Genomic DNA, 15,904 nt, shown 5'->3' on the forward strand with positions numbered 1-15,904 from the left:
GGTTATGCATTTAGGGATGACTAACAGGAATTTTAGTTATAAGCTGGGGATGCACCAGTTGGAAGTAACGGAAGAGGAGAAGGACCTCGGAGTCCTGGTTGATCGCAGGATGACTATGAGTCGGCAATGTGATGTGGCCGTTAAAAAAGCTAATGCGGTCTTGGGATGCATTAGGCGAGGTATTTCTAGTAGAGATAAGGAGGTGCTAGTCCCGTTATACAAGGCGTTGGTGAGACCTCATTTGGAGTACTGTGTGCAGTTTTGGTCTCCCATGTTTAAGAAGGATGAATTCAAACTGGAACGGGTACAAAGAAGGGCCACTAGAATGATCCGAGGAATGGAAAGCCTGTCGTATGAAAGGAGACTTGAGGAGCTCGGTTTGTTTTCCTTAACCAAAAGAAGGTTGAGAGGAGATATGATTGCTGTCTTTAAATATATCAGAGGGATAAATACCAGGGAGGGAGAGGAATTATTTCAGCTCAGTACTAATGTGGACACGAGAACAAATGGATATAAATGGGCAGTTGGGAAGTTTAGGCTTGAAATTAGACGAAGGTTTCTAACCATCAGGGGAGTGAAATTCTGGAACAGCCTACCGAGGGAAACAGTGGGGGCAAAGAACCTCTCTGGCTTTAAGATTAAGCTTGATAAGTTTATGGAGGGAATGGTTTGATAGGATAATGTGATTTAGTCAATAGGTCAATAACGTGCGACCACTGGTAATTAGTACTGAGGGTCAATGTTGGGATATTGAAAATCTTTTTCCTGAGTGTCTGGCTGGAGAGTCTTGCCCGCATGCTCGGGGTTCAGCTGATTGCCATATTTGGGGTCGGGAAGGAATTTTCCTCCAGGGTAGATTGGCAGTGGCCCTGGAGGTTTTTCGCCTTCCTCCGCAGCATGGGGTGGGGGTCGCTTGCTGGAGGATTATCTGCTACTTGAAGTCTTTAAATCAGGATTTGGGGACTTCAACAGCTGAGTCAAGGGAGAGAATTATTTCAGGAGTGGGTGGGTCAGCTTTTGTGGCCTGCATCTTGCGGGAGGTCAGACTAGATGATCATAATGGTCCCTTCTGATCTTAAGTTCTATGATTCTATGACATCTATGAGCAGATTGCATGGGTGATGTAGGAGAAGGGGTACAACAGGAACCAGCAGCAGTGCTGCATGAAAGCAAAGGAACCGCTGCAGGCATATCAGAAGGCCATGGAGGTCAACAGTGGATCCAGTACCAAGCTGCAAACCTGCCGCCTTTACAAGGAGCTGTGTGTCATGCTTGGCGGAGACCCCACCACCACCCTGCACACCATTGTCGATATCTCCGAGGAGCCTGAATCACAGGCCCCAGGCATGACAGCGGGGTCGATGAGGAAGTGAGGGAGGATTGGGGACTTGCGACCAGGGCGGGAAGGGACCCAGCTATGCCAGGAGCCAGGATCTTTTTGAGACTCCACCACAGTCCAGTCAGTCCCAGCAGTCAAGCATGGATGAGTCCATGATTTTTAGTGTGTAGCAAAGTTATGAATTTAAGCTCCCAGGCTTGTCTTTTGAAGGTGTTGTGCAGGTTTCCTTTGAGGATGACGACTGACAAATCAGATCTGGAGTGATTGCTTTGCGACAAATATTTGCTCAAGGGTAGAAGGATCATTACCCTTTTTGTCATTTATCATTTTTCTGTGTGAGTTCATTTGATAGCATAGTGAATGGTTTCACCTACTTAGCTGTCGTTGGGGCATTGGCATCCCCAGTATGCCATCCTTTTCATGGGCTAGCTCAAGGAAGAATTAGTGGACAAATACACCACCGAACTAATGATGTAGCTGAGATACATCGATATTTTCATCCTTTGGACAGATGACCTAAACTTCCTCAAATATTTCCATCATCATTTCAACAACCACCACTCATCCATTGAACTCTGTCAGAATGCTTCCGGAGCAGCATCAATTTCCTGGACACCATGATCAGCCTGAGCAATGGAACCCCACGGACAACTATATACAAGAAACCCTGGATCACCCCAGTTAGCTTCACGGATCCAGTAATCACTCCCAAACACACCAAGAAATCTGTTACCTACAGCCAGGTACTCAGATACCATAGTTCTGAGGAGAAAGTCTGGGATACACACCTTAACACACTTGAAACAGCCTTACTAAACAAGGACACACACCAGAGAAGTAGATCGCATCATGGAACACCCAAATACCCCAAGAGAAGGGGGGAAAAGCACTACCAAAACCCATAGACATCTCTCCACTACTATACTCAGTATGCCTCACAACACACCTTTCACACTCCATGGGTACTACACATGCCTATCGCAACACGTGGTACCACATCCTGGGCACTGAATGCCCCAATAACAACTATGTAGGTAAAATGAGACACTCAGTACACTGTGAGGGATCATAGGCCTTGAACCTCAGCTTGCAGGTCCCTAGTTAGTACCCAGAGCCTGACTGCCACGTGGCATTTCATCTGACCCACCGGACAAGGGGACCAGTGAAGCTCTAGGTTGCAAACGGCTCTGCCCACGAAGCTCCTGATTAGGGGAGACATACAGCCCCACTGGTTGGCTGGGACTCTCTACTTAAGAAAGAGTCAACAAATAAAAAAGTTATCTGAGCAACTAGGCACTTGCTTGCTGTTTGTTACTACAGACCCTGCTTACTTGCCTGAATCATGAGCCCTGCCTGTTTGTGATTCCTGTTTTCCTTATCCCAGACCACTGTCTACTTCCAGTTCCTGCTTTCCTGCCTTGCTGCAGGTCTCTGCTCCTATGCCCTACTCCTGATGCTGAAGAAGTGGGGGTTTTTACCCATGAAAGCCTGTGCCCAAATAAATCTGTTAGTCTTTAAGGTGCCATTGGACTCCTCATAGTTCTTGGAGCAGATAGCCCCTCTCACTGTCTCACTCTGCAAAAACAACAGATTCCTGTGGTCTCCCGAGTCCCAGCAGGCTGAGCAAATAAAACTTGTATTTACCACTGCTCCCATATTGGTCATCCCCGACACCCCGGAAGCCTTCATCATAAAAGCACATGCTTCCAACTTGGCAATTGGAGCAGTGCTATCCCAAAGGCACAGTCCTCAACAATTGCGACACACATTCAAGGAAAGTGGGGTAGATGTCCAGCCCCACTGATTGGCTGGGATGCTCTACTTAAACCAAAAAGCGGCACAGGAAATTGTTTGAGCAATTAGGTGATTCCCTGAGTGGCTGTTACTATGGACGCTGCCTACTTGTCTGACTCCTGAACTCCACCTTCCTGCCTGTCCTCTCCAGGTCTCCCCACTCCTATGCCTTACCTCTGACTCTGGCTTGGCACCTGAGTCTCTCTGCTGCTCTGACCTTTGACGCAGGGCCTGTCTCTGACCCTGGCTCCGATTCCAGGCTCCTGACTCTTACCATTAGGCATGACAGCCCACAACCTGGTCCCTATGTGTGCTCCCATGAATGAACTCACAGAAAAATGATAAAAGACACAAACACCATATTACCTATGGGCGAACACTTTTCACAAAGCTGTCATTCCATATCTGACCTGTCAGTCCTCATCCTCAAAAAAAACCTGCATGACACCTTCAAAAGATGAGCCTAGGAGCTTAAATTTATAACTTTGCTAGACACTATAAATCCTTGACTCAATTAAAGACACTGGATTTATGACTCATTACAACAGTCTGTTACCCACTAACTATTACCGCAGAGATGTTAACTGCACATGTAACCTTGAATGGTCTCTTTCAACTCCTGAGGCTTAATAATTTGTTCCACCTTGTATTAAGCTGTGATGATCAGATTACCTTTCCCAGATCTGAAGAAGAGCTTCCTGAAGCTTGAAAACTTATGCGTTTCACCAATAGAAATTGATCCAATAAAAGATAATACCTCACCCATCTTGTCTCTCTCATATCCTGGGACCAACACGGCTGCAACTACATTTGCCTGTACAGATGAGTGCCAAATCCTCTTCCACCCATAAACTGACCAGGCTCATGAGGCTTTCAGCAACCTCTGCTGTCCACCTAAGAGCACCATTTTTGGTGAGGGATGTTGAATCCAAGTCAGTCAGCACCTCCTCCCCCTCTGCCATGAGTCTTAGTTGAATTGGGAAGGGGGAACTGGACAGGACATGACATCTACTGATTGCTCCTGCTAGCTAGGTTAGTGGTAGGGATTCTGATCAATCCTTAGGCCTGGTCTACGCTTAAAACTTAGATGTAGACACAGCTAGGTCAACAGAAGAATCTTTCCATCAATGTAGCCACTGTTGCTTGGGAAGGTGGAGTTCCTGCATCAGCGGAAACCCCCTTCTGTCACTGTAATCTGCGTCTACACTACGGAGTTACTGGTGTCACAGCTCCAGCCCTCTAACTATGCAGCTCTAGCCCCTGTAGCATAGACAAGCCCTTAGTCTGGTTAGCTGAGACATTTGGCTCATAGGGCTGAAGTAGATCAGATGTATGTTCATCATTTGTGGCCTTTTTAATATCTTTATTGAAAATAATAAAATTAACCTTCTTGGGTACATTTTGAGCAAGGTGTATGGGGTATTAACCCATGTAATTTCCTTTAATATTAATGACAAGAAAGTGGCTGAAACTGTGCTCTTAAAGGTGTTCCCAGCTCAGAGCAATAAGTCTCCTCTCACTTTGAAATGATGTCTGCATTGCTAATTCTTAACACTGGCCTCCATTAACTCTGACCTTTTTCATAGCCTCCCGTTCTGTGATGCTCTCTGAGCAATGAGTCATAAATATTAAATTCCACTCCATTTATTATGCACATGCCTTTGTCGGAGTTGCTCGATCACCCTCAGTTTTGTGACTATTAGTTCCTTTGCATGATGCTTGAGTATATTGGTGTGTTTTTATTTCCTAGGAATTGAGAACGGAATCCATTGCGAGACCTCTGGAGATAAATGAGACTGAAAAGGTGATGAAAATTGCCATCAAAGATGTTCTGGTAAGCAGAAGCATCTGGTAAGCAGAAGCATCGGCAAACACATTCAAGATAGTTTGAAGATCTCTCTCAGAGTGGGCAAAGATTGCATTATCATCAGCATACTGAAGTTCCACAATAGATGTTGTGGAAGTCTTACACTTGGCTTTCAGCCTGCTAAGCCTGCTAAGCCTGAACAGCTTCCCATCCATTCCGTAAGTGATTTCAACGCCAGCTGTAAACTTCCCAGCAATTAGGTAAAGCGTGACGGCAATAAAAACCGCAAACATGGGTTGAGTTCCTAGGGCTAGAATGGCGCTGGGATCTCTGGGATATTGTTACTTTGACTCGAGTCTGCGCAGTGCAGTGTGGATGCCAGAGCCCTTGGTTCGAGCACTGATCAGAATATTCTTAACGTAGGCTTAAAATACAGTGTAGACGCTCAGGCCCAGGGTCCCCTAACACGGGAGATCTGATTCAAGTCCCACTACCTTTGCGCTTACATTGCAGTGTAGACATACCCTTATTTTAAATTCTCCCACACTAGTCCACTTCAAAGAAAAGCATTTTGTTTCCAAACTGGAGGTGGTGCTGAGCCTGCATTTTAACTGCGGGAACATTTATCTTTAGATAGGTAGAATTTCAAAGCGAACTTGAAGATTTTAACAAGATTGTTTTTTAAATGGCCCCATCCTGTGATCCTGAATGGCAAGTGTCAGCTCTGAATGTTAATTGCCGAGGGACAAGCTAATATCTGGTGAGGTCTATTAATTGGCCAACAACACAAGGTGTTACACTCAACTCAGTGGCATTTCTCTGTTTGGCTGTAACACGATCAGTGGCAAAAGAGTTGGTACTGGTTGAAAAGAGCATGTGGTCAGAACACCTAGGAATATACTGAGTCAGGGCAATCTATCGAGTAGTCTCCATCAGTGGGGTTCCATGAAGCCCTGGCCATGCTAAATTGGTCATCTAGTAGGCAGACTCCTAAAAAATGGATATCAGTGCAAACACTGCCCGTCCTGCTCTAGGGTTGAAAACATCCCAGAAGCATAGCTGCCCCTGCCAGCTGGGGTGTGGGGGAATCAAGCCCAAACAAATTAAATTATTGAATAGCCAACTGTATCCAACACACACATATATATAATTAGAGGAAGCGGAGCTTCAGGATTAAATAGCCATGCCAAATCAATAGATACACTAGGTGATCTCTCCATCTGCTTTTTCTGCTGTTCACAGTCTATATGCATCCTGAATGTTGTTAATATGTATTGATATCCTAGGCTGTAGCTCCAATAAGCCAGTCTCAGCATATTAGAGTGGATAATTTCTTGGGAAATATCAATAACTCAAACCTACCTCAGCTGGTTAGTTCCAGAACAATTAATGAAATGATCTACTCTAGCTGAACAGCAAATAACCTTCACTGCTGGAATTTCAACAAACACATAGCTCTTTCTTAATTAAACAACTTTCTAAATGATCAAAGTTTCAAAGGAGCAAATGCTTTGAACATACCCAGCACATTTTAACACGCGTGAAGGTTTTTTTCCCTTTCTCTTCCTGATTGCAGTAGAGTACGTAGCACTATTCTGATTGCAATTTATTTTTTAAAAGATGGCCATGGCAGGGCTAAGAAAAAACAAAGAGATCAAGACCGAAGAGGTTCTTTTAAAATGTAATATTTGTCAGGAAGTAGTACTAGTCCTGGAGACTTTAGCAGGGTTGCTATTGGGCTTATAACGAAGAACTCTGTTGCTACAAGAGGAACCCCAGGAGGCAATCTGGTTAAGGGAGACCAACTGTTCCCTGAGCTCTAAGGAGCACAGAGACAACACCCCCTCACAGCACCCCTCCGTGGGATGCAGCTTCCCCACCCTCACTCCAGCTGGCTCTGTTGACCATTGGGTATGTTGGGGGATGGGGAGACAGCCGTCACTGTACCTTCTGTCCACCCCTCCCCACCTTCTTTCAGGCATCACATGCCCCTAGAGGAGTCATGGCTGCATTACCCTAAATGCATTCCTCTTTCATAAGACTATAAGAACAGCAAGACTAGGTCAGACCAAAGGTCCATCTAGCCCAGTATTCATCAAGTGATCCATTCCCTGTTGCCCATTCCCAGCTTCTGGCAAACAGAGGCTAGGGACACCATCCCTGCCCATCCTGGCTAATAGCCATTGATGGACCCATCATCCATGAATGTATCTAGTTCCCATGTATGGGCCATGCAAGGGAGAAAAGACTGTCTACTCCCTCTCACCCACCTCATGCACACACAGCCAGGAAGAATCTGCATGCCTGGTAGTGTTTACAGGATCAGCCCTCTAATTTTTATGCCACAATATACTTTGTATGAGCATTGTCAGCCGTGGAAAACTGTTATGAAAATGTACCTGGCTAGGCACCAAATATACTGATGCCTTTGCCAGAATGATGATAATGGTGATAATGAAAAAACTATTTTTCTCGACTGCCAAGAAATAGATTATTCATCTTGGGCACATGGGCATATAGAATTTTGCAAGTCTGCCTAAACTGGCTGAATTGCAGTAGCTTTGGGAAACATATCTTTGAAATTCCTCATTTTGAATTGTTGAAAATCTCAGCCATAGTGCTGCATCTGAGTAGAATTCTCCATTGAATTTCCTTTTTATTTAACTAAAGGCAAACAGAAATGGAAAAGTACTTGGATTGCATTTTCAAATAATTTCTTCTTTGAAAGCATAATCACTGCAATAAACACAGCCTTTCCGGTAGACTATATTGCAATTACAACAGCACCAGGTTCAGTTTAAATCTACTGTGTATTTGAATGCAGATTCACTTTGGTTCAGGAAAAATGAACCTGAAAAAGGCTCAGTGGATACTGTATATAGGAACTTCTCCCAGGGGGTGGTAAACTAAGTCCTTGAATTTATTGGAACCAGCCAAGTGACCCTGGTTTGGCACAGGCAAACCTAATAATGGTTTGCAGTTACAGTTGTAACAGTGCCTTTAGTCTTTATAGTCATTGCATCTAAAAATCACTTTACTCACCACTAAAATGCAGGCCACTCTGGAGTGGAATATGACAGCTGTTCAAAATCGCAATATCGTGTAACAGTTCAGGACAAGAACTGAAGAATACACTGTCCAGTTGAAACTGCAGAATGCATGCACAGAGGCCATATTTGGTCCCAAAACAATGGTGTTGGTTTACCTTCATGCAGTGTCAGTGCTCAGCAGTGCAGAATAATACTGTGTAATCTATATCTAATCCCAGGATCAGAAAGAGGAAAAGCCAGCTGTTACGACAGAACAGGATTTTCTCTGTAGTGTCCTCAATAAATACGTTTGATTTGTAAACCAAATAATGACCTTTCTAATGCCGTCAGTGAGACCCATGATGTAAGAGAAGCTAAATGATGATTGTAATAAGAGTGTGACACACAAGAGTGCTGGTGGAAGACTGATCTTTGCCTGAGCCTGGGTGCATAACATGGCTCATGGTTACAAAATTCTGTGATGACACAAGGTGCAAGATAATGCAGAATCAGGCCCGGAGTCTGAAAGATGATTGGAGTTACACTTCTGCAGGCCATGACTCAGCCACTCATTCTCTCTTTCAGGAACAAGTCCAGAAGACTAAGGACATGTTGAATAACGTGGCCTCGGATGAAGCTAACTTGGAAGCCAAGATTGAAAAGAGAAAACTGGAACTGGAAAGAAACCAGAAGCGACTACAGACCCTACAGAGTGTCCGGTAAAGACTGTGTACCTTTTATCCACTCCAGAATTAGTATAAATGGTGGTGAAGTGTCTTCTTAATGCCCACTGTAGTGAAGATTGACTAGTCTGTAAAAAATCCAAGAAATATTATGTCCTCTGAGGAGTGCACTAAATGTAGTGATTTGCCATTGCAAACATGCCTAGGCTGTAATTATTAATTTTCCAATCATCTGGTTTTGAAACTGACTAACATTTTGCTACTGTCAAGACAGCCCAAATGTTACTTTATTTTTAAATTGTCACTTGAACTTTTCAAAATGATCAGACTTTAAAAAAGTCATTAAATCCAGATGGTATCTCTGGGTGCAGATGCTTCTAGGAGAAAAAATGGTGAAACATGTTGCTTGATTTCTAAGATGTTCCTAACTTTTCCAGCCACTGGTAGGTAGTAGATGAAGAAACAGGTCATGAAGTATCCTTGAATGGGGAAGGGTCATCTAGAGAGCATCCTGGACTGCCATGCAATCAGGGCACACACAGTCAGGCCTTAGATTTGGTTTCTAGCTTCAGTCATATTGGGATCTTGTATTGAGTATGAGCAGTTGCTTCATCTGTGATCTCTTTAATGAGAGAAAATGAGGAAATGGAGGGGGTGGAAGTGCCTTTGTTATGTTTGTGTGTAAATGCTGTCAGGGTTCCCTCCCCACTCTGAACTCTAGGGTACAGATGTGGGGACCCATATGAAAGACCCCCTAAGCTTATTTCTACCAGCTTAGGTTAAAAACTTCCCCAAAGCACAAATTCTTCCTTGTCCTTGGATGGTATCACTGCCACCACCAAGAGAGTTAGACGAAGATTCAGGAAAAGGACCACTTGGAGTTCCTGTTTCCCCAAAATATCCCCCCAAGTCCCTTTAACCCCTTTCCTAGGGTGGCTGGAGAATAATATACCAACCAAATAGGTAAACAAGGTGAGCACAGACCAGACCCTTTGGTTTTTAGTGTCCTAAAAACCCATCAGGTTCTTAAAAGAAGAACTTTATTATAAAAAAAAAAAAAGTAAAAGAAGCACCTCTGTAAAATCAGGACGGAAGGTAATTTTAGAGGGTAGTAAGAGTTAAAACACAGAGGATTCCCCTCTAGGCAAAATTTAAAGTTACAAAAAACAGGAATAAACCTCCCTCTTACCATAGGAAAATTCACAAGCTAAAACAAAAGATAGCCTAACATATTTCCTTGCTATTACTTACCGTTGTAATCTTAGATGCTTATTTCAGATATGGCTTTAGGAGATGTATTTTTTCTGCCCTGGTCCCTCTCTGTCCTGGAGAGAACAACAAAGAGAGACAAAACAAAAACCTTCCCCCACAGATTTGAAAGTATCTTCTCCCCTTATTGGTCCTTTTGGTCAGGTGCCAACCAGGTTATTTGAGCTTTTTAACCCTTTATAGGTAAAGGAGGGATTTTATGCTACCCTTAGCTGTATGTTCATGACAAATGCCATGATAAAAATCCTGTCTTTACCAGATGGAGTTACATGGGGTGGGGATGGGCAGCAGAGCAGAACTGGTCTGTGTGCTACAAGAACCACAGGGTGGCATGGTGATTCATTGCTGGTGGGCGATGGGCACACAGCCAGACACATTATTAGGACAGTTCTGTTGCAGAGAAATAACATATCCTGGCAAGCACAGATAGCAAGTAGAAGAACATCTGCTAGCCTGCAGATCAGGGGATCTGATCCCCTGGACCAGGGGATCTCAAAAACGCAGCCCGCGGGCCGCATGTGGCCCGCAAAGTTATTTTCTGCTGCCCACGAGCTCCTCACAGGCCCCCCGCCCTCCACTAGCATTTACCTAGAGCAGCTCTGGCCCGGCGCGCACCGGGGGCAGGGCAGGCTGCCTGCCTGCCTTGCCCCCGCGCTTCTCCAGGAAGCGGAAAGAACGTGGGGGAAGAGAGGCGCAGGGGCATGTGTTGATGTTGCTTCAGGCACTGCACCCTGTAGCTCCCATTGGCCGCGGTTCCCCGTTTCTGGCCAATGGGAGATGCTGGGGGCGGTGCCTGAAGCAACAGCAACACACGGCCCTGTGCCCTTGCTCCCCCACGTTGCTTCCCAGAGCAGCACGGGGGCAGTGCGGGTAGACAGGCAGGGTGCCTGCCCTGCCACCAGTGTATGCTGGGCCAGAGCCCACCCCCAAGCCCCTCCTGCAGTCGAACCCCCTGCCCTGAGCCCCTTGCTGCACCCTACACCCGACCCCCTGCCACACCCCTCTTGTACCCCAACCCACTGCCCTGAGTCCCCTGCCGCACCCCGACTCCCGCTGTACCCTGCACCCTGACCCCTGCCCTGAGCCCCCTGCTGCAGCCCGCACCCCACCTACACCCCAGTCCCCTTCCCTGAGCTGCCTGCTGCACCCTGACTCCATGCCCTGAGCCACCTGCTGCACCCCACACCCCTCCTGCACCCCAACCCCCTGCTCTGCACCCGACCCCTTGCCCTGAACCCACTGCCACACCCCTCCTGCACCCAACCCACTGCCCTGACCCCCTGCCACAACCCTCACTAACTCCCTGCCCTGACCCTCTGCCACACCCCACACCCCTCCTGCACCCCCTGGGGGCAGGGAGGGGGTGGAGTTGGGGTGGGGATTTTGGGAAGGGGTTGGAATGGGGGCAGGGAAGGGGTGGGAAGAGGCAGGGCCTCATGGAAGGGGTGGAGTGGGGCGGGATCGAGGGCGGCGTGGGGAGGTGTCAGTAATGCAGCCCTTGGGCCAATGTACTAGTCCTCATGTGGCCCTCATGGTCATTTGGGTTTGAGACCCCTGGGCTGGACCATGCCCACTTTGAGGTATGGAGCACTGATCAGCAAGAAAACTAATCTCTTGCTAGTGTTGTCCTTATTGCTAGGGGAAAATTCCGCCTTTCTGCTTACATGGGCGGGTGTGGTGAAAGGCTGCCTACAATTCTCCTTTGCCCCAGCACACCTGTGCAATAGAGGGTAGGATTTTGCCCAGTGATTCTAGTATCTTTAAAATAATGTGGAGCATTTAGAGTGAAGAGAGATGCTTTTTGGATTAGGCTAATAGTGGGAATACAGAGGGAACTGAGAAAAGGAAAGTGCATGTTGCAGAGTTCTGCAGCTTCAAATAGTTTTGTTTTCTGTGTTGTTTTGTCTCTGGGCTCTCCAGACCAGCCTTTATGGATGAGTATGAGAAGATCGAGGAGGAGCTGCAGAAACAGTATAGCAGTTATCTCGAAAAATTCCGTAATCTGGCCTATCTGGAACAGCAACTGGATGATCATCACAGAGTAGAGCAGGAGAGGTTTGAGGTAAGAACGTTTTATATTTCCAGACAAAACATGAGTTTAACTAAATGTACTTTTTTAACCTCTGCCCCATCATGCATGCCACTGTTTATTATCTAGCAATAGCCAAAAAGACTTTCATTGCCTCCTGCCGCTTCCCACAGCAGCGGGATAATTAATACATATCCTCAGAGCTGTGTCTCCACTGATAAGATCATCATTTTTATGTTCTCTAGTTTTGAACTGGAGAGGTCTTGAGCAGACAAGATAACACACTTTTAGCTCAAGAGTCAGTGGAGTTAAGCTGTTATAAAAACTGCATAAATTAGATCAGCATCAGGCAATTGCTGTCTTTTCCAATCACTGCAACTTTTCCCCTATCATCGTTTATTTCTCCTTTTATCTCTCACATACTTCCCAGGGTTCGCGAAGAACCAATTTTCAGCAGTTCTGAACTCCCTCTTTCTAGTTCTTTTAAAACCAATGGGTGCATCTTGCAGCGCACGTATTTACAGTTCTTCGAGTGCTTGTTCATGTCGATTCCAATCAGATGTGTGTGCATGCACGTGCACATTGGCTGGAAGATTTTTCCCTTAGCAGCATCCGTTGGGTCGGCCTGGGCGCCCCCTGGAGTTGCGCCCTCATGGCATCTTAATATATAGCCCTGACGACCCACCACCCCTTCAGTTCTTTCTTACCGCCAGTGACGGTGGCTGGAATTTTCCTTGGCTCTTGCTCAGCAAGTTTTTTCTCTATTTCGTTGTATGTAGTTAGTTCTTAGTGTTGTTTGAAATAATAGTTTAGTACAGTATAGTTTTTGTTGGGGGTTCCCCCCTGCACTCCGGTGCCATGGTATGCTACGGTACCTGGGTTTCAAGAACTGCGTGGTCTGTGCCAAGTGCATGCCGAAAAGTGACCCGCTCTCATCGTATCTATGGTGCCTGGGGGAGACCCATCAGAAAGATCGTTGTAAGATCTGCCGTGAGTTCCATCCGAGAACACTTAAAGGAAGAGAAAAGCGGCTCAAGGTGATCCTCATGGAGGCAGCCCTATGCCCCCACTCTGACCTGGGCTCAAGAGACCCGACCCCTATGGCATCATCCTCGACGTGGAGTGCCCTGGCGCCATTGGCAAGTTCGGCACAGAGGAAGGACTCCTCCAGGGATGCTTGGCACTGCCACAGCTCCTCACAGGCCCCATCTGACAGTAGGCACCGCTCTCACTCGCCGGTGTCTCAAAAGAAGAAAAGGCTGGACGACCGTTCTCCTCCGGCTAAGCCACAAGATGTGCGACCCCAAGCGGGCCAACCCTTGGCATCTCCTTCTGGAGCCGTGTCGACTCCTGCCCAGGTGCGGCAGTCAAGTCCAGCCCCATCTCGATCACCGGCGCCTACACAGCAGCTGCAGCTCCTGTACATGCCGGAAGCGTACCAGGTTGCTCGGGACCTCCTTCACTTTATGGCACCATTCTCGGCTGCCAGAGAGGAACCCTCAGCACCGACGGAGCCGCATCCTCTGGTACACTCTAAAGGGAAGTCAGCTATAATGTCAAGATGTTCCCCTTCGCCTTGTCCGTCAACGCCTACCCACTCCGACAGAGAGCCTACTTGCTCCCCGAGCTCTCAACATTTGAGGCATCGAGGATCAGCTCCTCCATGGTCTTCGGTGTCTGAGATCTCGGAGTTGGAGTCTGACTCCTATTGCTTGGGTAGGAGCAGAAGTCGTAGAGCGAGGTCAGGTAGAGACAGAAGGGAGCATCAGGAGTGGCCTCTGCAGTGGCAGAATCGACCTTAGTGGCCCTTCTGGACCCCCTGGGCTTTTCACCAGGGCCAGGGAGGAACCCAGATCTCACAGTCAGCAACATCTTCAGTGGCCTCCGCCACTTTCGTACTGCCTTCCACTGCGCATCTGCCCTCGGTGCCTACAATCCCAACCCCTTTGCCTCCCACCCAGTAGTCGATTCTGGCACCATGCTCGGCTCCAACTGTGGCACTGGCCCTCACGGCGTCGACGCACCCGTCTCCCACACCTGCACCGTTGTCGATGTCAACCTCGATGCAGGCCACCTGCGGCCCCAGTACCGATGTTGGCACCAGGCCCCCTGACGCTGGCAGCTCCCTCTGGTGAAACTGATGCCGACACCTGTTACGATGCCTATGGCCCCGGCACCGTCATCGGCACCACTTCCTCCAGCGCTGCCCTGGGAGTCATGTGATCCCTATGGGGCAGACGGTAGGGAGTTTCCACTACCGGCATATGCTTCCTCCTCCTCGTTGCCAGATGAAGCGTTGGCAGGAACAACCATAGTGCCTGTGTTAGAGGACAACAGAGTCCTGCAGCAGCTGCTCTGCAGGGCTTCCCAGGGTCTGGGCATCAAGGCTGAGGAGGTGGTAGAGGAGGTGGATCCCATGGTGGACATCCTAGCACCCTCAGGACCTTCACGGGTAGCCCTCATAAAGACGGTTGTGGACACCACTAAGACCCTTTGGTAGATGCTGGCATCCTTGCCACCCATTGCCAAACGCAATGAGCGGCAGTATTTTGTGCCCTCCAGAGGCTTTGAGCATCTGTACTCCCACCCACCTCCAGACTTGCTGGTGGTCGATGCAGCTAACCAGTGGGAGAGACAGGGCTTCCAAGGTTCTTCCCCAAAGAATAGGGATGCTAAACACCTAGATCTTGTGGGTAGGAAGGTCTACTCGACTGGTGGTTTACAGCTCCATTTTGCTAACCAACAGACCATTGTGAGCAGGTACTCTTATAACACCTGTGCAGCAATGGCGAAGTTCACAGAGCTCGTCCATTCGGATTCTCGGTCAGAGTTCGCCGCCTTGGTAGAAGAGGGGAAACTAGTCTCCCACGCCTCATTGCAGGCAGCATTAGATGCTGCAGATGCTGCCACTAGAGTAATGGCGACGGGGTTAGCTATGCGGCAAGGGGCCTGGCTGAAAGTCTCAGAGTTACCCTACAAGGTCCAGCAAACCATTCAGGACCTCCCATTTGAGGGCAAAATTCTGTTTTCAGAGAAGATGGACAAATGGCTCCACAGCCTAAAAGACTTCCAAGCCACCCTCAGATCCTTGGGCTTGCATACCCCGGCCACACAGTGGAGACACTTCCTCCTGCAACCTCCTCAAAGGTTCCAGCAGCAGAACTGCCAGGACAGCTCTCAGAGGAGGAACCGGAGAGGCAGGAGGAGGCAATACCCCTCCACTAATCAAGATTCTTTCCAGCCCAAACCGCCGTCTAGCCCTAAACCAGCCTTTTGAAGGTGCGGTCGAGGACGATGTTCCAGACTGGATCTACCCCGCCTTAACTTTTCCTCCTGACTATCCCCTTTCTACCGTGCATGGTCCCATATCACGTCGGACCACTGGGTGCTCTGCACGGTAGAGAGGGGATACTCCATCCAGTTCTGTGCCCTCCCACCCCCCTTCCCCATCCCTCTTCAGAGACCCTTCTCACGAGCAACTTCTCATTCAGGAGGTGCATTCGCTCCTAGAACTAGAGGCAGTGGAGGAGGTTCCACTGGAACACAGGGGCGAGAGTTTCTATTCCCGCTATTTCCTAATACCGAAGGCCAGAGGTGGCCTCAGGCCTGTGCTGGATCTGCGCAACCTCAACAAGTTTGTGAGGAAATTCAGGTTCTCTATGGTCTCCCTGGCCTCCATTATCCCTTCACTGGATCCAGCAGACTGGTATGCTGCCCTCGACTTGAAGGATGTGTATTTTCACATAGCAATTGCGCACAACCACGGAAATGGTTCCCATTACCAATTTACTGTCCTCCGATTCGACCTGTCAGCAGCACCTTGAGTATTCACCAAGTGCATGGCAGTTGTCACCGCCCTTCTGCGGAGACATCGGGTGCAGGTGTTCCCATACATCGACGACTGGTTGATCAAAGGCCGCTCCAGGGATCAGGTGGAAGCTCAGGTGGCATTTA

The 15,904-nt window shown here is 47.9% G+C and overlaps 1 protein-coding gene across 8 annotated transcripts in view; it reads left to right on the forward strand.

The window, feature by feature from the left end:
- CLUAP1 (clusterin associated protein 1) overlaps positions 1-15,904 on the forward strand; it is a 192,270-nt gene that overhangs the window by 61,975 nt on the left and 114,391 nt on the right. For all 8 annotated transcript variants that reach the window (XM_039492233.1, XM_039492235.1, XM_039492230.1 and 5 more), the window contains 3 exons: positions 4,884-4,967; positions 8,555-8,688; positions 11,842-11,983. In XM_039492233.1, the coding sequence (XP_039348167.1) occupies positions 4,884-4,967; positions 8,555-8,688; positions 11,842-11,983 (360 nt within the window). The remainder of the gene's footprint in view (positions 1-4,883; positions 4,968-8,554; positions 8,689-11,841; positions 11,984-15,904) is intronic.

Source organism: Mauremys reevesii, linkage group 10 (assembly GCF_016161935.1).
Source record: "Mauremys reevesii isolate NIE-2019 linkage group 10, ASM1616193v1, whole genome shotgun sequence".
In the NCBI taxonomy this organism is placed as follows: Eukaryota; Metazoa; Chordata; order Testudines; family Geoemydidae; genus Mauremys; species Mauremys reevesii.